The 26,447-nt window shown below is 35.4% G+C and overlaps 1 protein-coding gene across 4 annotated transcripts in view; it reads right to left on the reverse strand.

The window, feature by feature from the left end:
• Window positions 1-26,447, reverse strand: part of aux (cyclin-G-associated kinase) — a 482,129-nt gene that overhangs the window by 127,680 nt on the left and 328,002 nt on the right. For all 4 annotated transcript variants that reach the window (XM_090404291.1, XM_090404283.1, XM_090404277.1 and 1 more), the window contains exon 20: window positions 16,788-17,330. In XM_090404291.1, the coding sequence (XP_090260417.1) occupies window positions 16,788-17,330 (543 nt within the window). The remainder of the gene's footprint in view (window positions 1-16,787; window positions 17,331-26,447) is intronic.

Genomic DNA, 26,447 nt, shown 5'->3' on the forward strand with positions numbered 1-26,447 from the left:
AAGTCAGGAGCTGTCAGATCTGGAGAACATGGTCAATTAATTGCAGATCTTTGCAAAATTTGCATTAGAATAATTGAATGCTAATTTTCAAAATAAAATTGAATGATTTTGGTTTGTTGCTAGGCTGTGAACTTTTTCATGATTAATTTCCTAAATGTGTCTTAGAATTCTCATGGAATTTTTACTAAATAGCTTCAGGAAATTACAACATATACTAGGATATACATAAAAATAAATTTTAATACACTTCCAATATTTCGGCAATGTCACATTGCCAATTTCACAAGAACTTAAAGACAAGAAACGCGCATGCAAGCACAACAAACAGTAAATGAGGACGAAGCAGGAAGCTATTCTTTCTCTTAAAAGACCTGATGGTGCCCCCTAGCGGGCAATGTTGGTATTCTTGGGCAATTGGGCTGAAGGTCTTCTGATGTAGATTTTCCAAATTTGGGGCAGTCTCATGCAACCAAATTTGTTGAAGTTAGGATTGTTTCTTAGGGCTGAGGCTGATTCCATGAAAAGCTTTTCGTATTTGAATTTACTATGATGTATTATCATGGCTTTCTTCCACCGTATTCTATGGTGGGTATCCAGTGCATGGTCTGCAAGACCAGAGTGGCTGTATTGGTGAAACCAGATGTAGACCTTGTGTTCTGAAATTCTGATATTAGCTGTCCTGCCTGTTTGGCCAAAGTAGGACAGCTTACAGCTGCAAGGGACCTGGTATACACCAGGGGTCTAGGAGAGGAGGGGAGGTTGGTCTTTATTAGAGCAGATAAGGGATGCCAATTTTTTATATGGTCTGTAACTAGAAGTCATGTGTTTTTAGGATTTTTGTAATTTTTTCCAAGGTGCCTTGGATATAGGGTATGGTGATGGATTTAGAGTAATCCTTGTTGTGAGGGGGGGGGGGGGGTTTGGTTTATTGGTTTCAATATTTTTTGGATTTTTTTGGGAGAGTAGCCATTGGCTGAGAAAGTGTTGAGAATGTGGTTTAGTTCTGTGGTTAAGGCATTGTCATTTGAACAGATAAGTTTAGCCCTGTTGTGTAGTGTCTTAATGACTCCATATTGTTGCGAGAGGGGGGGGATTGTTGGTGAACGTATCTGCTTGTATAGATAGGTTTTCTATAGACTGAGAAAACCATGGTTCCATCAGGCTGGCAGGTGACTAGTGTGTCTAAGAAAGGAAGGCAGTTGTTTTTTCCTTCTTCCAGGGTGAACTTGATTCTGGGGTGTTGGTTGTTTAAGTGTGTTAGGAAGGAGAGGAGTGCATCGGAGCCATGTGGCCAAATAGCAAACACATTATCAACATAGTGAAGCCAAATGGTTAGTTTTTGTGGGGCAGAGTTTAAGGCTTTTTCTTCAAAAGTCTCCATATAAAAGTTGGCCAAAGGTGGAGAGAGTGGAGAACCCATGGCTGTCCCCTCTATTTGTTTGTAGAATTTATAGAATTGCAGAATTTTTCTTGCCAAACAAAATAGCCTGCGTTCATTGTGAACTGAAATAGGGCTGAGATATCATGGGGGAAATTTGGTTTGGATGGCTCTAAGGTTTCCTTGAGTGGGACATTTGTGAATAAGGAGGAGACATCAAAAGTGACCATTATGTCAGTATGTTGGAGTGTAAGGTTTTCTACACTGTCTTTGAAGTTTCTTAGAATACATGAAAAAATAATTAAAAAGTTATTCATATTTCAAAATGTATGGGCCACCCCATAGAATCAATTACAAAAAGACCACCATGCTCCGTCACAGTAAATTTAGAAGACCATTTTCAGAATCTTCTTATCCTTGCAAACATTTATTCATATGGTTGCATAAAACTTCTTGAAATATGGGAAACTAATATTTTGAGACCCTGGTTTACATCTTAAGCCATCAACAAGGTGCCCACAGGGGCCACCCTACCTAGTTAGGAATCTAGTCTGTCATGCATGTGTTTCACTTAGTGTTGCCTGTGTGTGTGTGTGTGTGTGCGTGCATGTGTGTTACAAGACCCATATTGTACTCCCTGAAGATGTCTGTGGTAAAGAAATACAAGAAAAATTAATATTATTTTTAATCCTTTCTCAGTGCTGTTTCGCTCCATTAAGATTCTAACATGATATAGTCAACTTGTCTACCCACAGTGAACTGAGCGCACATGAATTTTCCTGGAATGTAGTTTTGTGAACAACTGTTGTCATGTCATGCTTAGCCTTTGTTTTGTCACTCTGAGATTAAACAATTGGAATATTTGAACCTTTTTTTTAAACACAATTTAAATTCAATGAAAGGTACTACTATTAATTTACGCTTCCATATGTAGATTTGGGTACATGTTTATTGACTGAATTTGTGTTAATTAATGCAGATAATATTATAATATTTTGTTGTACTATTTTAAAATATTTTCTAGTAAGATTTTAGAATATTTTACGGTAAGAAGAGCTATGAATGCATTTAAGTTTGTGTGCAGGTTGTGAAGAAGGAATAGTGTAGAATTTTTATATTTGAATTTGATAAATGGAGGGACTTATAAGACAGTTTGCATTTAAATAGATTTGGTGCCTTGAGAAAGTATTGTTCAGTGAGAGTTTGAAAGTGCAGTCAGAGAAGCCAGAATATTTATGGGACAGGAATCGAGACATTCTAGATATGAATAAATGGGAGAGAATTCACACGATGCTAAATGCAAATACCCAGCATCGTGTGAATTCTCTCCCAGGTTCTCAATGTTAGTGGGATAATCAACATAATGTGTAGGGAAAGTTGTGGGATGAATGAGGTATTGCAGTTTATGTATACTAATGCCAGAAGTATTTAGAATAAAGATTAAGTTTTAGCACTGGTTAGTTCAACCTGACAGAGAATGACAGATATAGATATATGTAATTTCAGAGAGGACAAAAAGGGTGACAGAGGCCAACAGGATGAAAGGCACATATATGTTGAAAGTTTTTTGGTTTTTACCTTGGGTTTATTACATGTTAAAGATACCAAGAAATTATATTTTTAATCGTTGTCCCAAGGAGGAAAAACAATATTTTGCATGTGAAATATATTCATGGCTGAGCTACTTGTATATAGATACTAATGACTTGATATCACTTGCATTAGTATGTATCCCATAATGCAAAGCACACTCCCTTTCAGACGTGTATAATGCAATGCATAATGGAAAGAGCCACTACCCAGACTGGTTTTGACTTTTATCGAGGTCTCATCAGTGGGAGCCAGATCAGATGGAAGAGCTTTCCTAGAAATTCTTCCATCTGATTGCATAAGGGTGTTTAAATTTTGCATTAACAAAATGTTGCAGTATGTTTTTTGTTGTATTTATACTTCCAACCCCCCCTCCACTGGAAATAAACACAGAAAACTTATATAATAGAAATAATATTAAAAGTGCTGTGTAATTTATGATAATCAATATGAGAATATTGGTTATTTTTCAAACTCAAATTATAAAGTTTTGCTCTTCTCCTTTATAGAAATTTTATTTTCAGAGCAAGCATTGCAATTAACATGAGAACAATTTCTGTATAAACAAAAAATCTGAATAAAACATCTTATTCTAATGATGAAAATCATTTCAGCAATTTGAGAAATAAAAGTCTCAAATCATTCTCAGAAATAAGTTTATTTCTTCAAAATATCAGAATTTTCAAGTAAGTACAATTTAACATGAGCAGCTTTCAGAGGTGAATTCTATACTGAAAAACACAAATGTCATTGAAAGAAATAATGAAAGAATTTCAAAACAAGAACCAAACCATGGAGATTCAATAGCAAACTCTGAAGAAAGCATTGCTGATTCAGCAAGAGAAGCATTCATGAGGTTGCCTGTAAGGACAGAAAAATTAGAACTCCATGGTTGTTTCAGGAAATTAAAGAGGCAGTCAGGAAAAAAGAAGAAAGCAAATCAAAAGTTCCTGACAAGTAAGTCAACTGGTGCTCTTAGAGAATTCAGAGAGAAATGCAAGAAAGCAAAGCACTGTATAAAATTAGCAAAACAAAAGTTATGGAAGACTTTGGTAAGAACATCGCAAATAAGTATCAGGAAGGTAGTAAAATATTTCAGACGCTATTGAAAATGTACTGTAAAAGGAATCAGAGATGATAAAGGTGGCATGAAAATCGAAGACAGATATTCTAGATGTTCTGAGTAATTACTTTGAAAGACTGCTAAATTAAACAAGCAGTGTCAGTATGTTGGTAGAAAACTCCCAACAGGAACGTAGTCATTATAATAAATTTACCATATATTATCACATATAATGCAAAAAATTTATGGTAAAAAATATTACTTAAAGTTAGGGGTTCGCATTATATGCGGATCCTAAAAAATATAACATCTTATTAGACTTGCACACACAATATATACTACCTAATGCCTATGCAACCAAATCTACTTGACCCACTCGCATTTGGCGACCGAGCGCGCATCGTATCTGTGCATGCGCTCTCCGTCGCCGAATGATAGAGCACAGTGAGATAGATAGAACACAGTTAGGTATATCGGTTTAACCACAGTTCATTTTAAATATTATTCGTTAAACAAACCTAGCCTGAAAATGAGCCAACAGAAACATTCATCTTTTGAAACAGGATTTAAATTGCGTGTCGTGCAGTTTGCAGAAGAACATAATAACAGTGTTGCTATGAGAGAATTTGGTGTAGCAGAGAGTAATATTAGACTTTGGTGTAAGCAAAAAAGACAGTCCTGAAAAAAATCCCCAAAACGAAACGTGCCCGTCATGGAGATGTAGCATCCTTTCCAGAACTCAAAGAAGAGCTAAATGAATGGATCTTGATGCAACGACAAGATGGCATTATAGTAACAAGAAATGCAATTCGTTTACGAGCTCTACAACTCAAGAATGGTAAATTCAAGGACACGCCAGGTATTTCATCTTTTCTTGCTTCGCCTGGGTGGTGCAACAGATTTATGGAACACAAAGCATTAACATTACGACACCGAACAAAAATTGCGCAGAAGTTACCAAAGCAGCTTGAAGAAAATGTGCAGTCCTTCCATAAATTTATCATAAAATTACGGAAGTGTCACGGATATGAACTTTCCCAAATTGGCAATATGGATGAGACGCCCATGTACTTTGATATGCCTGGGAATCAAACAGTAAACTCAGTGGGTGAAAAGAGTGTCCTCATAAAAACAACGGGACATGAAAAAACGCATTTTGCCATTGTTCTAGCATGCATGGCAGACGGAACCAAATTAAAGCCAACAGTGATATTTAAAAGGAAGAAAATTCCGAAGCATATGAAATTTCCATCAGGTGTAATTGTTCGCACCAATCAGAAAGGTTGGATGGATGAAGGCGTACAAGTGTGGCTGGATCAAGTATGGAACATACGTCCAGGTAGCTTGTTACGTCAACAAAGCATGCTAGTCTGGGATATGTTCCGGGCAAATTTAACAGAGGCAAGCAAAAAGAGAAAGCACGTGAGCTATGTACAGACCTAGCAGTCATACCGGGTGGTCTAACTTCCGTTTAGCAACCGGTTGATGTCAGCTTGAATAAGTCATTTAAAGATCACTTACGTAAAAAATGAAGAGAATGGATGTCATCTGGTTTGGTGAAGATGACAAAGGGTGGGAATATTCAGAAGCCTGAGTCACCAGCTGGGTTAAATAAGTATGGGATTTGATACCATCTGAAATGATTCAACGCTCATTTCTTAAATGTGGAATAAGTAATTCAATGAATGGATCCGAAGATCACATCATATACGAAAGCGAGGATGACGCAAATTGGAGAGCATGAAGATGATGACGACAACTGCTACACTGATGACGCAATCCCTACAGATGAATTTATAAATGAAATGTTTGACGACTCAAAAGATGAAGAATTTAAAGGATTTTGACATTTTGTTTTAAAATAAATATTTCTTTCGTTAATTCGTATTGTATTTTGACATTTTGTTTTAAAATAAATATTTCTTTCGTTAATTCGTATTGTGTTATTTATAATGTTATGGAACAAGATTAACAGATCGCATTATACATGGACATGCCATTTTAGGGCTAGTTTTCAAACAAAATTTCTAGTTCGCATTATATGCGATAATATACGGTAGTTTAATCCTTTATCCAAGTGTGAGCAAACAAAGTTTGCACCTGAAAATATCTTCAGGACTGAATATGGTGTTGTACTACCTCACTGGGGTAAAGTAGTACAACACCGGGCAACTCATAGCAAAGGTGAACCAAGCTAACAACACTCCTATCCTAGTATCTCCCATAATGCAAAACACATCTCCTTGGGGATATGTATAATGTTATGCATTAAGGGGTTGGCCACTACCCAGACTAGTTTTGACCTTTATTGAGGTTTCTTCAGTGGGAGCCAGGCCCAGAGGTGGAGATACCAGGCAGAAGCAATAGTGAGGTCATCTTTACCTATAGGAGTTTCCAAAAGGTGTGCCACCTTTTTTATTAAATTACTCTGGATTCAGAGCAAGATGTTGAAAGTTTATTTTTCACTTGGTTAGACTATAATAAATTTAGTTTAATCCTTTATCCAAGTGTGAGCAAACAAAGTTTGCGCCTGAAAATATCTTCAGCCTGGTATCTCCACCTCTGGGCCTGGCTCCCACTGAAGAGACCTCAATAAAGGTCGAAACTAGTCTGGGTAGTGGCCAATCTATTAATGCATAACATTATACATATCCACAAGGAGATGTGTTTTGCATTATGGGAGATACTGGGATAGGAGTGTTGTTAGCTTGGTCCACCTTTGCTACGAGTTGCCTGGTGTTGTTCCACCTTACCCCAGTCCTGAAGGTACTTTCAGTTGCAAACTTTGTTTGCTCACACTTGGATAAAGGATTAAACTAAATTTATTATAGTCTAATCAAGTGAAAAATAAACTTTCAACAGGAATGTAGTCAGGAATATATATCCATACTTGAAGTAGAAAGAGTAATTAAAACCTCTAATGTGAAAAAGCAGCTGGTATATGAAATTTGATTAGAAATGCTCATATATGGAGGTGCAAAAGCTTTACAGTGGCAGCATCGCATAATTCAGAAGGCCTGGTCAGAAAGTTGAATTCCAGACAATTGAAGCAGAGCTCTCATAGTTAAAAAAAAAAAAAAAAAAAAAAAAAAAAAAAAAACTGAATGTGAGAATTACAGTTATTTACCTATTGAATGTTCCTGGTAAGATTTATGCAAGTATAAATCTTACCAGGAACATTCAATTCTTGAGAAATGGCTAAGAAAAATTGTGGACAGGAAGCTGGATTCAGGCCAAACAGAGGTTGTTAGGATTAGGTATTCACTTTAATTTAAATAGTTGAGAAATCTTGAGAATATAACTTTTTCCTGTTTCGCCAAGTGATTAGCATATCCACTCTCCAGCCAAAAGGCTGCGGGTTCGAATCCTGGCATGGATGTTTGTGATTGTCTGTGGAAATATTAGTGGTGGTCAGTGGTAGATGGCTTTGGTGTAGTTATGGTCAGTGCAGTGGATTGAATGGTGGAGACAGTGTTGTAGAGCAGGTGCCCTCCCTCGATGTTTGGACTCCATGGAGGTGTCAAATAATAATAATATAACAATGATTTGTATAAGTTTTGTTGATCTAGAAAAGGCATATGACAAGATGCCAAGAGGAAAGCTCTTCAAAATGTTACAGGTATATGGTGTAAATGGGATATTATAATTACAGGCATATGGAATGAAAGGAGGAGACTGTGTATGGAAACAAGGAGAGTGAGTCTGTTGAATTTCTGATAGATAAATATCTTAGGCAGCATGTGACTGAAGGAACTAGACCCTTTAATATTTTGATTTGGTGCTGACTTCAAAAGATTGAGTTGTTAATGAGATATTAACACTGTGGCTGGTGAGAGTGATCATGAGGTACTTGTTTGGGAAGTAGTGAAAGAGGAAAAGGTTACTACCAAAAATGGATATATATAGAAGTATAAAATGGGTAATTATGGGAAGATCTGTAGTCAATTAGCATCAGTACATTGGGTAGATGAGCTGAGTATAAAAAATGTTGATAGTACATGGAAATTCACAAGACAGTATCTGACACAAGCAATTATAACTGCATACAAAGGGTTAAGCAAGTAAATAGAGTAGAAGTGGAATGGATGAAAAGAGAAATCAAGCAACCTGTGCTGGAAAGGAAAATGGCCTGGAGGAGGTACAAGACAGTCGGTGTTGATCAGCTCCATGAAGAGTATAAAGTGCAGGCAAGGAAGGTGATGAGAATCTAAGAAAAGATGCAGTATAAGGGAAGATTGGCTAGTCAGGCAAAGGTTAATTAAAGGAGTTTTTCTGCTATATGGCAAGCAAGAGAAAGAATAATTATGGCAGGTTGACAATGGTACATAGTCATTGTAGCAGAATGATTGTTGCAAAGGATGCAGTGGAATTATTGAACGAGCATTTTATCAGTGTATATCATACTGGTGTAAATGATGTAGTGCAATATATAGAAGGGAGGCAAATATTAGGAGAATTGGAAGTGAAAGAATCAGAGGTTTATCAGGTGTTAAGTAGATGTTAATAAGAATGTGGGAATATCACCACATATTCTTAAGGAATGTGCACAACAGTTAGCTATGCTCTCGACCCTGATTATTTAATGAGTCTTGCAGTGGGTAGATTTCCTAATGAGTGGAAAGAAGGCAAAATAGTACCACTCCACAAGCATGGTTCTATGACAGAAGTTTCCACTCATAGGATAGTCTGTATAACTGCAGTTGTAGTCAAGGTGATGGAGAGATTGGTTAGGAATAGAATACAGGATTAGGTTGATGGACGTAGCATTCTTTAAGATGGTCAGCATGTGTTTTGAAGAGTAGGTCCTGTTTTAGAAATTTACTTGCATTTTACAACAGAGTAACAAGTGTCAGATAAGAGAAAGTTGCATACAATGATATTCTTGGACTTTGCAAAAATGTTTGATAAATTACTATGATAAGTTGGTGTACAAGCTGTAGAGGACTGGAACAGATATTATATTGATATTTACAAATTTAGGGACACAAAACACACGTGTTGAAATGATTATTTTACTTATTATTAATAAAATAACACTTGATTACGACCCTGTACCGAGGTCATCGTCAGAAAGATACATGTGTATAGGAAACCAAGCTCTTGCACTCTATAAAGGTAAATTAAATCTAAGCTGTTAATAATCTTTTTCTTAGCCTGACCTCTAGCTATATAAAAAAAATAAATAAATAAAAAATAAAAAAACTCATCATCATCATCCTGACATGTACCCTCAAGGAGTGTACAGGATATGATAGTACTACATGAGATCTGATAATGATAATATCATTATCAGATCTTATATTTCTATCGTCTAAGGCACATTGTACCGTATCAATCCACCTATATCTTGGTCTTCCTCTGGGTTGTTTTCCTGCCAACCTGGCAGAGAACACTTGTTTTGTCAATCTTTCCTAGCCCATTCTGTTTAAGTGACCATACCACCTGAGATTAGCTCAGCTAATGCATTCCTGGATGCCGACAATGTCAAGTTCTTTCCTAATATCCTCTTTTTAATATGATATTGCCATTGATGCCATCTGTTCACGCCTCTAATCTTTCTCAGGACTCTCATATCTGCGGTCTCTAGTCTTTGGTCAAGTGTTCTACCTCCAACCCAGCTCTCAGATCCATAAGTCAAAACTGGTTTGAACACTGTCTTGTATACAGCTAATTCAGTGTTCCGACCAATTTCTGTCTTATTCCATATGAATTTATTTAATTGACCTCCTACCATACCAGCTTTGTTGATTCTGTTGTCTATTCCCATATTCAATTTACCATCTTCACTAAAAATCGCGCCTAAGTAGCTGAAATGTTTTACTTGTTCCACAGGTTCCCTGTTCACAACACAGCTGACATTTTCAACAATTCTACCTATTTTCATTGTCTTTATCTTTTTAATGCTCACCTTCATACCATTTCTATTACAACAGTTATTCAATTTAGTCAGGGATTCCTGCAAACTTGTAGCAGATTCATTTAAAAGTATAACATCATCCGCATAAAGCAAAGAGCTGACATTAACATCTCCAATTCGATATCATGTTTAATACCACTTTCCTTCATAATGTGATCCATATATATAATGAATAACAGAAGGGATAATGTACATCCTTGTCTCACACCAGATTTAACATTAAACCATCTTCCTGTACTTCCTTCAATTCTAACTGCAGACTTACAACTCAAATACATACTAAGTATTACTTGATATAATGCCCCACTGACACTATATAACTGTAGCATATTGAATAGCTTCTCTCTTGGCACCTTGTCATGCCGAATATATAGAAACTATAAAAGTTTCGGCAGATCGAAGCATAAGCCAACACCTGGTTCAGGCTGGGGCGACTCGTAGTAAAGGTGGAGTAAGTTGTGATCACTGTCCTTAGTATTTTCCATAATGTAAAGCACATCTTCTTATGGACATGTATGAAGCTATACATTGTGGAGCGAGGGTCACTACCCAGACCGGTTTCGACCTTTGTTGAGGTCTTCATCAGTGAGTAGGTAGACCCAAATGTAAATACTGAAGTTTAAGGTTGAGGTTTCAAACTTTCTGGAAATAAAACTTCTCTAATGAATTCGTTGGCAGCTACTAATTTTCAAATGAAACTCTTAGAGTCTCCATCCTAGAGCCTCCACAATTGGCCTGGAAACAATGTTGGACTCAATATCCACTTAATTTGTATAATTTTACATTGCCAAAGTGAAGCCTTTTTACTCTTTATCTCAGTAATGAAGAGTACTGTCACTAGCAAAGATATGAATAGGATTTGAAGAGAGAGAGAGAGAGACATTTTAAATTGATTACATCACATTATGAATGAAAGTAGTATTAAGTCTGATATCAGAATTGGAAATGTTAATCTCAGCCCTCTACTTTATGCAGAGGATGTTACACTGCTAAACAAATCCAGTACAATTCTACAGGACTCCCGGAATAAACTGAATAACTATAGTAATAAATATTTTGTGAAAACCGGTAACAAAAAAGACAAAGAAAATGAAAATAAGCAAAAATATTGAAAACATCCACTGCATCCTAAATGGAAAACCTATAAAACAAGCAAAACATTTCAGCCACTTAGGCACAATTTGTACATTTTAGGAAGATGGTAAACTGAATATGCATATTGACAAATAGAAGTAGAAAAGCTAATATTGTAGGAAGTCAAATGAATAAATTTATATGGAATTACAGACAAATTTGTCAAAACACTGAACCAGCTGTGTAAAATATGTTAGAACCAAATTTGACTTATGAATCCGAGACATGGGCCAGAAATAAAACACTTGATCAAAGAATGTTGAGTGAACAGATAGCATCAATGGCTGTATCATATTAAAAATGAGGATATTCGAATGAGGATATACTGTAATAAGGAAAAATGAGGATATACTGTACCACCTGAGATTAGCTCTGCTAATCTCAGGTGGTACAGTCACTTTAAGAGAGTGGATGAGGAAAGGTTATGTACATTATGGCAAAAGAAGTATTTTTTGCCAGAATGGCAGGAAAAAGACCCAGAGGAAGACCAAGTTCAAAATGGATTGCTACAAGAAGATTTCAGAAGACCAAAATTAAAGTTCTGATAATAAATGAAGTCATGACAGATGACAGACTAATTTCGAGGAAAATTATCGATGCAAAGCCAATAAGGATGCAACCCTTTCATGCAGTACTAGCATAATATTCTGTAACACCCCCCCCAGGTGGGGATGTTTATCAGGAATTTGATGATGTGTCTTAAATAATCTTTTAGATGTAGAAAAAAACTTAATAAAAAAAAAAATATATATATATATATATATATATAATTAATTAATAAATAAAAAATAAAAAACTACAATAAACTATGCTAAAGTCCTCCTGTACTAAGATTCTTCTGGATTTGTACAGTTCAGATTGTTATACTAAGATTTTCTTCTGGATTTGTACATTTCAAGTTGCTATTGAATGTTAGGGAAAAAAAAAACACTTCACCAAGTCTTCCTGCAATGGGATTTTTCTTTGGCTTGTTCTGGTTGCTATAAAGGTTGCAAATGGGTCCCCCACATTTTTGGAATGGTTAGGCCATCATTTTTGTTCAGATTTGGATAATTTTTGATCATTTCACATACTTCTTTAAATTTTCTCTCAAACCAGGTTTTGGTGCGGTGTAGGAACTTGGTACCTTTCCAATTAATTCTGTGGTATGTTTGGAGTGCGTGGTCAGAAAGCCCGGTTTTTCCAAAATGGAGATATTTAATGTGTCATTTGTGTTCGTCCTTCCTAATTGGAATGTTTTTCCCTGTTTCCCCTATGTATGGTACGTTACATGTGCATTGTATTTTGTATACCCCTGGGTGGGCTAGGTGTGGAAGAGGATCTTTAAAAAGACCGAGTAGGTGTCTTATTTTTGTCAGGAGTTTAAAGGTAGTTTTGATGTTGTATTTGTGTAGTGTTCTATTTTTTCGGAAATGCCTCTAACATAAGGTATGGCAATAGCATTCTTGAAATCTTTTTTGTTTTTACTAGTATCTCTGTGGAGGATCTTGTGAATAGTTTTTTTACTGTATCAATTTTTTATAAATGTATGGTTGATGATCTTGTATTCCTGGTTTAGAGCTGCTTCATTTGAACAAATAGTTTGAGCTCTGTGTTTTAAGGGTGCTTATGACCCCTAGTTTTTGTGTTGGGTGGCGATAAGAATTTTTGTGTATGTACTGTCCTGTGTGTGTAGGTTTGCGGTAGACTGAGAAGGATAGACAGCTTGAGGGAAGATGTGTGACGAGTGTGTCTAGGAACGGAAGAGAGTTGTTTTTTTTTCTATTTCAATGGTGAATTGGATATGTTTGTGTTGTTTGTTCAGGTGGCTAAGGAATGTATTTAGTGCTTCACGGCCGTGGGGCCAAATGGAGAAAATATCGTCGATATATCTGAGCCAAATTTTGGGCTTTAGGCATGCTGACTCTAGAGCTCGTTGCTCAACGTCTTCCATATAAAAGTTAGCTATGGGGGGGGGTGAGCCCATGGCTGTACCCCCTTTTTGAAGGTAAAAATTGTTTTGCCACAAGAAATATCCAGAGCAGAGTATGTGGGCAAAGAGGGCCATGATGTCATGTGGAAATATGTTCTGTAGGAGCATGATAGTATCATTGATTGGGACATTGGCGAAAAGGGAAGTTATGTCAAAGCTGACTAATAAATCTTGGTCGTTGAGTGTGATGTTTTTAATTTTGTTTATGAAATGTGTATATTTTATGTAGGAAGAGGACTGACCTACCAATTCCTTGAGTGTAGCCGCTAATTTTTTGGCTAAGTGGTAATTAGGGCTCTCAATTCCTTCAACAGTCGGAGGTAGTGGTGTGTCCGTTTTGTGTATTTTTGGCAGGCCATAAATTCTGGGCATGCAGGCATAACAGGGTATTAGTTTTTTTGTTGTTTTTTCGGACCATGTGTTAACAGATTTAATTAATTCAGTTGTTTTCTTTTTGATGCGTTTCATAAGGTTGTAGTTTACCATTTGGTATGTGTTGTGGTCCGATATCAAATGGTTAATTTTTTTCTATGTAAGTTGTCCGATCTAAAACAACAGTGGCATTCCCTTTATCTGCTTTTGTGATTATAATGTCCTGGTTATTTTTTAGGGATTTAAGGGCCAGTCAACAGTAAGAAATGAAGGAGGTACAAGAAGATGATATGATATAAAATCAGGTGTGTGACAAAGGTTCATTTTATCTAAACTGTCATTCATTATCTATATAGATCACATTATGAAGGAAAGTGGTATTAAATCTAATATCGAAACTGGCAATGTTAATCTTAGCTCTTTACTTTATGCAGATGACGTTATACTTTTGAATAAATCCAGTACAATCTGTAAGATTCCCTGAATTTATTACAACAGTTATTCTAAATTGAATAACTGTTGTAATAAATTTGGTATGAAAATCAGCGATAACAAGACAATGAAAATAGGCAGAAACATTTAAACATCAACTGTATCCTGAATGGTGAACCTATAGAACAAGTAAAACATTTCAGCTATTTAGGCACAATTTTTAGTGAAGACAATACATTATATATAAAAATAGACAACAGAATTAGTAAGCTGGTATGGTAGGAAGTCAGATGAATAAATTTATATGGAATAAGAAAGAAATTAATCAAAACAGTAATTACCTGTATACAAGACAGTGTTCAAACCAATTTTAACTTATGGATCTGAGAGCTGGGTTAGAAATGAAACACTTGATCAAAGACTGGAGACCTCTGACACGAGAGTTTTGAGATTAGTGGAGTGAACAGATGGCATCAATTTTTGTATCACATTAAAAATGAGGATATTAGGAAAGAACTTGCAATTGTTAGCATAGGAATGTGTTAGTAGAGCTAATCTCAGGGTATAAGGTCACTTAAACAGAATGGGAGAGCAAAACAAGTGTTCTTTACTAGGTTGGTGGGAAAAAAAGACCCAGAGGAAGAACAAGATGTAGATGGATATAAAGTATATATAATAATAATAATATACTTTTTTTTTTAGTTACTTCATACTTTAATATATGGATCATCAAAACAGCAACTAATTTGGACATAGGTTCAGGTTTTGATGAAATAACATTCATCAAATGAAATAACATTCATTTGATGAAATAACATTCATTACAATTCATTTTTTGATGAACTGATGTGATGATTTGTAGTTATAATACATTGTGGGTTTCCAATTAACTGCCTTATGATAGATTGTGTTTTTGGTAAATTGCCATTCAACGAATTATTTTTTCAAGAAAATGCCTTTTTGATTAATCACTTTTTTTTGGTGAACTGTTATTCAATAAATTATTTTTTAATAAGTTGCCTTTTGGCTCATTATTATTCAATGAATTTTCTACATATCCACACAATTTGCTACTATTTTTCAAACAATCAACTTCCCCTCAATCTGTCATTCCTTCCAGTCTTGTTTTTTTTTTTTTTTTTTTTTTTTTAACTTGTATACTAACTTGTCACATGCAGTACATTCAACATTATCCAACACATTCATCACTTTTATTCCCTAAAATGAAAGTAGATTGGTTCAGAAAACTCTATGTCTGTCACAACACAATCATTTATTATAGTCCTAATTTTCCTATTAGCCAAGGTAACCGATTTTCTATCTTCAAATTTATTGGTTGTGGATTTGAGTCTAACTGCTGCATAAGAGTTGGTGAATCATTACACTATGAAACTATCATCCTGCATCCTGGAAATCTGAGATGACTTGAAATTTAAAAAAATCAATCAGGTATCCAAAGCACAGTTCTGAGATTATCTGGCATTAACCAATTCACAATAAAAATATTTAATATCACACCATTTTGATGATGTGACATTAAAAAAAAAAAAAAAGTTTTTTTTTTTTTTTTAATGCTCTTGTAAATGCTTTTAATGCATGCCAATACCTTAATCCTTGAGGATTAAGGTATCGGCATGAATGCGTAGAAGAAAATACTGTTTTTCTAAATTTTATCCTTCTATCCCTTACCTTTTCTTTGAAACTATAGTTGTAATGCATTGGTTTCTTACAACCAGTGATGTATGTAGCAGCTCATCAGTTCAATTAAAAATATTTATTAAACTTGAACTTTATATTGGCTTTATTAGTTGACCAGAGATTTTTTTGAAAAATATATACAATTGCCTACAAGTTTCACCAGCGGTTCTGTCTGGCTTCCTCAGGACATGTGTACCGGTACATGGAACTCAATGTTTGCTAGTAAAAAAGAATGGAGAAACACTATGAAATAAATTAAACCAACGTGTAACATCATAAGCATGGAACGTGGTGAATCAGTCATTGTTTTTTGAGCCCGTTATATAGTTTTTAGCGAAATGAAATTCTAGTAAGCTGAGCGAACTTATTAGGCTTTTCCAGATGTCTTTCAGAATTATTCCTCGATTTCTGTTTAGATTTTCTCCAGAGCGGAGTACCACGGCAGCTTCTTTAAAGTTTCTACATCAAAAGCCTCTTCTATATTTGCTCTATCCTTAAGCATATGAATTAACCACACCATCGAATGGGATAAAAGCTCCATGTCCTATATAGAAGAGGATTTTCGATGTAGAAACTTTAAAGAAGCTGCCGTGGTACTCTGCTCTGGAGAAAATCTAAACAGAAATCAAGGAATGATTCTGAAAGACATCTGGAAAAGCCTAATAAGTTCGCTCAGCTTACCAGAATTTCATTTCGCTAAAAACTATATAACATGCTCAAAAAACAATGACTGACACACCATGTTCCATGCTTATGATGTTATGAGTCAGTTTAATTTATTTCATAGTGTTTCTCCATTCTTTTTTTACTAGCAAACGTTGAGTTCCATGTACTGGTACACATGTCTTGAAGAAGCCAGACAGAACTGCTGAGTAAACTTGTAGACAACTGTATATATTTTTCAAAAAAAACTCTGGTCGACTAATAAAGCCAATATAAAGTTTAATATTTAATAAATGACCAAATGCAGCATAGAGATAAAAATATTTATACTTTTCATATAACTGCTTAAATCCAATTCCCTCATTTTCACAGCATCTGATGTTAAAATATAGTATTTCATATATTTTAATACTATACATTTTTCAAAATTATTATTATGATGATTATCAATAGTGACGTTAGAAATAAATGTTGGGATAATCATGTGCAAAACTTTTTGTCTTCATAAATGCCACTGATTAATGAGATATCTAAATAAATGAAAATTTTATACACAACAAAACTTCACCTGTGGAGTATTTGAAGCACTAGCACTGCTTTTAAAATTAACTGAACCATTATTTGTGCCAAACGGGTCAAATATATTTTCTTCTTCTTCTTCTTCTTCTTCAGCTAATTTTTCATTACTAGTTTTTCTCGAATCAGGTGAACAGTTAGGTTGATCTTTTATCAATTCAAATAAGGTGGATTTGTCAGTGTGTTCATTTTTGGATGGAGTTGAGAGTGTAGGGCCATTGGAAAATATATCAAAATTGTTCAGTGAGGATCCAGTATCTGAAGTAGTTATTAGAGGAACAGTCTGAGGATTGCTAAGAAGGTCAAAATTACTAGGTGAGCGAACCATGTCACCTTCAGAAATATCTAAGAGGTTTAACTGAGGATGCACATTTTCAGATGAGGAATTCAGAGGTTTGCTTAAAGTACTTTCTCCAAGGTTTAATAAATCAGCCTCACAGAAGGGCATATCAGCTACTCTTCCCTTGGAATCTTCAGCTAGACTAGGTGTTGGAGTTGGACTAGGGGAATGGTCACTTTCTGAGTCTCCAGTTATCTGCAACAACACAAAATGGATGACAATTATTCATTTATTTATTTTTATCGTTCTCTGAGAATACAGTAATCTCTCAATTATCAGACTGCAATGGGAAATCAATTTGCTGGTTGGAGCTAGTTGGTCAGATAATCTACCAATTATATGAGTTTCAATTAAATGATCCCTAAACTAACTCATTCAAGGCTCAGTTAATTGAAGGTTCAGTTATTTGAATGTTGGATAATCGAGAGATAAATGTATTACTGAGTGAAGAAAAAGCAAAGAATTTTTCAAGAATAGGAATCATTTATGCATTATATTTATATTACAATGAAATAAAAAATACTTCATAACAATTGATAAATTCTATATTCATAATGGCATTCTGAGTATTACTTGCACAGAATACTAACACACAGTAGTAATAAATTAAATAACTCGCTGTGACTCAGAGTCCACATATATATATTATTATTACGGGTGACTCCAGGGAGTCCTTAGACTCATCGAGGGAGCCCCTAAACATCAAGTCCACCACACAACTATACGACATTCTCACAGTATCTATCATACCTTTCCTTGAACTCACTCACCGTCATAGCACCTACAACAGACTCTGGCGGCTTATTCCACTCATTTACCACTCAAAGTAAAGAACCCAGCTCTAACACCCTCGCTAACCACACTCTTGCCCAGCTTCCATATATGTCCCCTAGTTCTCCCACCACCAGTCCTGATCTCAAAAATATCCTCTGAATTAATCCTATAGAAACCCTTTAGCAATTTGAATGTCTCAACCATATCTCCCCTTTTCTGCCACCCACAAATCTTCAACCTGTTCTCATAAGGTTCATTCCATAGACCTGCTATCATCTTGGTCACTCGCTCCTGGATCCTCTCCACCTCCTCCACATCAAGAAGAAGCCTAGGTGACCAAATCTGGGCACAGTAGTCGAGATGAGGTCTTATCAAGGCTTGGTACAGAGGAACAATAACTTGCTTGTCTCTGCTCGTCAAAGTATTTTTCAACAACCAAGTGGGTTTATGAGCTGATTTAGCCACTTTTGCAATGTGCCCCCTAAACTTCATCTCCCTATCCACCAACACTCCCAAGTCCCTGGCCTCATCAATCTCTGGAGTACAGTTCCACCAATGTGGTATACTGCTACTAATCTTTTCACCCCAAAATGCATAACCTTACATCCTGTCACATTCAACTGGCATCCATTCTCCTTAGCTCAGAACTCCAATTTATCCAAGTCGTCCTGCAAGATTTTGACATCTTCTGCATTCACTATTGCCCTACCCAACTTTGCATCATCAGCGAACAAATGAACTGTTACTCTTCCTTCCTTCCTTCCCTATATCGTTAATGAACAAATTAAACAGCAGTGGTCCAAGAACAGAACCCTGCGGCACACCACTAGTCATAGGCCATCTTTTGGGCTCTACTCCTGAATAAACTACTCTCTGATATCTCTCCATCAACCACCCACCTAAATAGCATTTCAGTATGAATATGTTTATCATGCAGAATCATTTCTGCATTCATGTGTTTTAAGTACTAATAATCTTCTTTGATGGCAAAGTTTTCTAGAATAATAAAAATGAGAAACAAGGAACAATATAAATTTAATAACTAAATTAAATAATTTGCATAGCATCTGAGATAATCTGTTCTGATTATCAGATGGTGTGCAAGATATTTAAAAAGTTTTCTAGAATAATAATGATGAGATACAAGGAAATAGATAATTTAATAACTAAATTAATAATTTACACAATCTTTCACTAGCTGAATATAACATCATTCAAATATTTAAAGACATGCACTCAAAAATCAGAAACTAAAAGATATAGAGAATAAGGGAAACCATAGGTTGATGCAGGTTGTGCTTCTCTTGACAATCTTTGATAATTATTGTTTTTGAACTGAGAAGAAGATCAAACAGTGTGACAAAATTTGATTAAAATCAAACCATATACAAACACATCCCCGTCATACAATATGCCAGGTTCTATGCTACCCACATAGCGAATCACTGCCCCTCACCCCTCACTTAGATGTATGTATCGTTTTAATAACAACTATAAGCAGTAGAGAATAAATGATGTAAGTGAAGCATTTATTTATGTCAGAGATACACAAACAAAAAATTCCAAATTTTTCATGCAAATGAAGCTATTCTGAATAGTTTGGCTTTAGGGAACATGCCAACCGAATTCTATCGAGTTCCTTCCTAATATTCTTGGTTTTAATATGGTTGTGCCTGTGATACCATCTATTTGCTTGTCTAATTTTTCTCATGTCTCTGATCTTTGATCATGTGCTTTATTTCTAATCCAGCACTGTGATCCATAAGTAAAAACTGGTTTACATACTGCCTTGTATATAGCTAGTATAATGTTTTAACTCTCATATTTCACATAAATTTCTTCAGCTGACTTCTCATCATATTAGCTTTGCTCATTCCGTTGTCTGTTTTCATATTTAATTGCTGTCTTGACTAAAAATTATGCCTAAATAACTGAAATCTTTTACTTGTTTTAGAGGTTCTCCATTTAGGATGCAATTGAAATTTTCAGTGTTTCTAGCCTGTTTTCATAACCTGTCCTTTTTTAATTGCTAACTTTCATACAAATTTGTTACAACAGTTATCTAATTTAGTTAGGAAATCCTGCAGCCTTTTACTGGATTTTTTTAGGAATACATCATCATCTGCATAAAGTAAAAGGCCAGCATAATACCATTTTCCTTCGTAATACTATCCATATAGAGGACAAATAGTAATGGAAATAACGTGTACCCTTGCATCTCTGATTTAACACCAAACCATCTTGCTGTACCTTCATCCACCATCAAATCAAACTATGTAATATGAGAGCTTTGCTCCAATCATCTGTAATTCAACCATGTGATCAGAATTATTATGAAGTAATTTTTAAAATGTGTAAAATGTAATTTTTGACCATATGTTTAATCTGGGTAATGACTACTCAATGTATGGTAGTATGTAATATACGTATCTAAGAAGAGAGTATGAGGTACATTAATGGAACAGAAAGCAAGCTGATATGAAATTAATTTGATTTGTGCCATTTGATGTGCTGTTGATGAGATCAACAGCACATCAAATTTACTTTGGAACTGTAAAAGGATAACAAAATATTGTATTTGGTCTCATATGTTGTTTTCCAGACAAATCTTTGAGATTTTCTGGAAACAGAAAAACCTACTTTCCCCAGATGATATATTCATATAGACTCCCATCAACCATCTAGTCAGAAGTCTGGCATCATTAAAATTCTTACAAACCGAGTATGTTAATTGTTCTGGTGAAGATATATTAACAGGAATCTGAGCATATACAAAATTATTTCTTTAAATGGTTATAAAAATCCTTGCAAATCAAGACTGCATTAGCTATTGTGATGAGGATGTGTTAACAAAATGATCAGATACAAAATGATCACTATTTAAATGGCAATAAAATATTTACTATTAACTGAACATTAAGCAATTAACTATCTGAACAGTCATCTGACATAAATAAATATAGGCTAATAGTTCCATACATTCAAAAACTTTTTGAAAAAAAAATAAAAAATTCAATGAACTCCTTCCTTCAAAACACCTACAATGGCCAAAATGGATGCTCGGTTGAGGAGCTGATGTTAAATGTGAAGAACAAATGAATTCCATCCATTCAGTACGTCTGGATTACATGACCATGATATTAATACGCATCACCATATTAAATGGCAGGACATGACATTTCCTCATTGCAGTTCTTTTAAATTTGTAAAGAATTGTGAAGAATTTATACACAGCCTTGCAATATATACTGTTACAACTTATGCACATGCTGCCCACAGAATTGTGCAAACCTGGTTCCATTAGTGGTGCTGTGCACAGTCAGCATTCATGTGTTTATCAATAGACAGAGAGAGTTAGTAGTACTACTAAACTCTACTAGGTTAACATTCAGTGGGGAGGTTATGAAAACCATATAGCTGTAATAGCACTTCACAAGGTTGGAATGCAGCCATCGGTTATTTCCGACATGCTAAGACTCAGGATCAGTAGATGTTTGTGTATTGGACTATTAACTTATAACAATACATCTTCTGTGTATCGTTATAAGTTATCGTTATATGCAAGAGATGTGTATCGTTATACGCAAGAGATGAATGATGTCACATGACTAACTAATGACCTGGGGGTGAGAGCCTATCGTCATGCTACTAGGCACTTCCTAACACCAGAACTTATGCAGCAGAGGGTGATAAAATCAAAGGCACCTCTCTGGTGGTATGAGAACAACAGACAGATGAGAAAATCTTTTCACAACTGAAGAGTTGTTTAACACCAAAATGATCGGATATATGTCCTGGATGGTTGCACAGCATGTTCCATAGCACTAAGAATTCCGAGAGATCATTACCCCCCCCCCCCATCAGTAGTTTGGTGGGAGGTAATGTATCAAGGGGTATCCACATTGCATTTCTGCCAGAAAGGGTCAAAACCTCTGCCAAAGTGTATCAAAACACCATGCTGGAACCTGCGGTGCAGCCCCTGAACAACACCTTGTTTCAGGTGGCAGGTGGACCTTCCAACAGGATTCAGTCCCTGCACACAAAGCAAAAACCATACAATAGTGGTTGGAGGCATATGTGCCCAAACACATATCAACTGTTGGCAGTCTTGAAGTCCCAATCTGAATCTGTGGGACTTCAAATTGTGGTCAGAGCTTGAGAGACAGAGAGAGCAGCCTGCAAGAAATGACCGTATCGCCAGGCTGAAGGCAGATTTGGAGCGAATGGCAGCATTTCCATTGGATGCTGTGTATGCCATCATTGATATATAGTCTCACAGACTTCGGGCATTTATGAATTCAAAAGGGGGACATTTCAAACATTGAGTACTGTTATAAATTAATGATGCCAAGAAATTATATTCTTGGTTTCATCTTTTATCCAAGTGTAAACAAACAAAGTTAGCACGTGTAGTCAATTCATGACTAGGTTACTTGTATATAGATACTAATGACTTCACATCACTTGCCTTAGTATCCCATAATGCAAAGCACACATCCTTATGGATATCTATAATGCTATGCATTATGGGAAGGGATCACTACCCAGACCGGTTTCACCTTTATTGGGTCTCATACTAAGGCAAGTGATGCAAAGTCATTAGCCTCTATATATAAGTTGCCCAGTCGTGAAGTTACTTCACACGTAAACTTTGTTGGGTTACACTTGAATAAAAAATTAAACCAAGAATATAATTTCTTGGCATCTTTAATTTATAGCATAACCAAGTGGAAAAACTTTCAACATTGAATGCTGCTATATGCACTACAGAGCCTCCATAGCTCAGTCAGAACAGACAAAGCCTTTGGTTGGAAAGACCTGCGTTTGATTCCCATCCATGACATGAGGAACTTTATCTGGTCTCTTTCGACCAAAGGTGAGTTAGCTGGTCTCATATGGAGACAGGGTTTTTTTTTTTTGCACCCAAAAACTAAGGTTTTTCGTCTCCAAGAACAGGTAAACCGACCTCGTGAACGTACATGGATTTACAGCCATGAATACTTATAGCAATATGTGGAACAGATAGGGTCCTCGCCACATCATAATGTCCGTAGTTACCCATGAGTCATGGTGGTAAATCACATAGATAGGAGATGGCACTTGAATGGGGGGGATATGCACTATGTGGTTTGTATATGCCAAAAGCTGTAAATGATTTACTAATTATTGATGAGTTTTTTATGAGCTGTTCAAGTTAAAACAGTATTTATTATTAAATTAGGTATATCAACCAATACTTTCTAAAAATCGATTGTATTTGGGAAATAGTTATCTGAAATATGAACGTTTAAATTTAACAACTTTCTACAATAATCATTTAATGAAAGAGACATGCTGCTTTCACTCTAAATACGATTTTTTTTTTTTACTGATTTGAATTATTACATTGACTGTCTGCCTTTAGATCATGTTACTCTGAAAATCTGTAAAGTACTGTCTTAAACTAACTCTTATTGACTCAGTATGTTTTTAACCATAAACTAATTTGTAATAATGTTTACACTTAGAGTTGCAAAAGGAAACAGTGAGTAAAATGGAAAACGTTTTTTGCATGGAGAGTGGTAGGAGCATGGAATGCATTGCCTGAGAGGGTGTGAAAGTGGTAACGGCAGATTAGTTTAAGGAATTGTAAAACAGACTTTGTATTGACTAAATGCAGGCTTCCCATGATGAGGCTTTTGTGACTCCATGAAGGTCAAGAAAATAACAATAATAACCTTAGGCCAGTTCTTCATTCATAGGCTTCTGTGAAAATGATGATAATTACTTGGAGTTTAGTTTCGAATGAGAGAAAATGATAATGTTGTAAGTATGTTACAGTACCACAAGCAACGTTTTTATTGTCTTTTTTTTTTGACTGGAGCATAAAGATTAAAATATTTTCCTTCCATTCTTATAGGTTATATCAATTCCTGGTGAAGTTCTCCATCAAAAATATAAATAATTTCACATTATTGATGGATATGGCAGATAATTTCAAGTAGATAAGCACGTGGAATTTTCATTTAAGAATGAGTATACGTAAAATTACGAAACTGGTGATTATGAGAAACTCGGGAGAAAGCAACAGCACTATGACTTAAAAAAACTGCAAAGAAAAGATGTCAATGCATGGGAAATGATCAAAAGTTTCAGGAAAGCAGTATATCAGATTGCATATCTAGAGTTAGAAGGATATACAATTTAACTTCCCTTTAAATCAAAAGGAAGTTAAATGGATAAGTAGCATCATTAAGCAGGAGCTGCAAAGGAAGAAAATGTTATGTAAGTATATAAATAGAAAGGTGATCAGTAAACTCACGAGCTATTCCAAGGACAGGAAAGAAGGGTTGGTGACTAGGGTTGGTGAGAATGACAAAATTAGATTATGCGAGAAAATTATGATGATAAGTGGGGAAAAAAAAATGATTGTGGAAGGATAACTTAAATGAATGCTAATGGTAAAGAAATTAAAAGAAGCAGGCAAAATGGTTGAATTACTCATCAGCATCATCAGTGGTCCTAACAGGCACTTAAGTACCCACGACCTTCCAACTATACTTGGACTTCATAACTCAAGGATAAAGTGGTTAGCCCCATGCTTCCTGGTGTGTCCTATGTCTGTAAATGCATATGTTCACGGGGCCGGTTTGCTTGTTGATGATGTAGGATTCCTGCAGAATTAAAATGTAAAGTTATGCATTTTGGGAAATGAAAAAAATATTTGCTGGCTGTATATTGTATAGATGGAAGTGCACTGCAAGAAACCAATGAGACTAGAATTTACGAACATTGGTGGAAAGAAAATTGAAGTTAGAGGACAAATTGATAAAGTGTGCAAATTATCTCAAAGATCACTTAGATGTTAAGACACTGAAAAACAGGGATTAGGAAGTTATCTCTGCTTGTCAGTGTGTATTTTAATGATTCTTAGCGATGTGAAAGTGGATGGGTAACCAAAATGGTGACTAGTTTATGGAGTGCTTCTTATGAGAACATAGCGATGGCTGAGTTATATCATTTAACCAAAAGGCAAAACAGAAGAGATATAATGGACATATAAGTACTATGGTGGGGGTAGATGTTCAAGAAATGTTCCAATATATGATTGAACGGGAGAGAAGAAGGGGAAATTTCTGGAAAGAGTATAGGGGTGTGTGTGTGATTAGCAATGGAGTAAAGACTCAATTTTTTGCTTGGAGAGTGATAAATGAGAGAAACAGGTTGCATTTGAGTTGTGATTGTTGTCATTGAATGACTTTAAGGAGAGATAAAAAATGCATTATGTCAAATAATAGTTAGTGTCTGCTTCCTGGTAATGAGCATTTAGACCCCCCCCCCCCCCCGGTACCAATAATAATTTTGAAATGAAAGCAAGAGGTAAGTATGATAAGATACAGCCTTGTTTCACTCTTCTTATTACCATGAAATTTCAAAAATGGCTACTAGCTAATCACACCTACCGACGTATTATGTAGCAGTCTTAAAAACAATGAAGAAGTCTGATGGACAACTAATTTTCAAAAGAATTTTCCAGAGAGCTTCTGAGTTGATAGAGTTCAAATGCATTTACATCAATAAAGGCCACTAAAAGTGGACAATTTTGTTCATAACACTTCTCTTGAAGTTGGCATGCAGTGAAGTTCATGTTAAATGTTTGACGGAAGGACCTGAAACCCTTTGAAATTTTATAAGAGTATTTCAGTAAGAGGAAACAGTCAGTTAACACTTCCTACAGTAAGCAAAAGATCATTACATATACAAGTATAGTTGTGTATCAAAAAATAATAGCAAATAAATATTCACAATATTACTGTCAGTGTGTGTGTGTGTGTGTGTGTGTGTGTTTGTACAAGAATGTATCTGCATGTCAAAAAGTGAGGATCAATCTACATAGCAATCATGTTATCTAATGCATAATGAATCATACTATTTATAACACATTATCAATGCGTAATACATATCCTCAAGGGGCGTATAGAATACTATGACAGTACTAAATAAATAAGTTTGCATTATTACTAGTATCTATTAACAATTTTCTTCCAATTAATCTATTTGTCATGTTGGAAATATGAGAGTGGTCTGAAAAGTTCTTTACCTAACAATGAAAAAACGAATTTATAATTTCGACATTATTTTTACTAAATCACTTAAGGAATTGACAATGTACATAAGAATATAAATTAAATTACACTTTAATAAATATTTCCAATATTTTGACGTCAAGTTGCCATCTTCAAAAGGAACTTACAACACAGTAACTGAGAATGAAGTGATGAAGCTATTGTTCTCCTAAAAGTCCTGATGTTGTCCCCTAGCAGGCTATGTAGGTGTTCTTGGCTGTTGGGCTAAAGGTCTGCTGATGTAAGCCTTCCAAATTTGGGGCAGTCTCATGCAACCAAATTTGTTGAGGTTTGGATAGTTTCTTAGGGCCAAGGCTGATTCCATGAATAGTCTTTCAAATTTGAACTTGCTACAGGGTATTATTGTAGCTTTCTTCCACCGTATTCTGTGGCGTGCATCCAGAGCATGGTCTGCAAGACCAGAGTGGCTATA

The sequence above is a fragment of the Typopeltis vanoorti genome, chromosome 2, assembly GCF_054136105.1.
Source record: "Typopeltis vanoorti isolate ZY-2024b chromosome 2, IOZ_Tvanoo_1.0, whole genome shotgun sequence".
In the NCBI taxonomy this organism is placed as follows: Eukaryota; Metazoa; Arthropoda; class Arachnida; order Uropygi; family Thelyphonidae; genus Typopeltis; species Typopeltis vanoorti.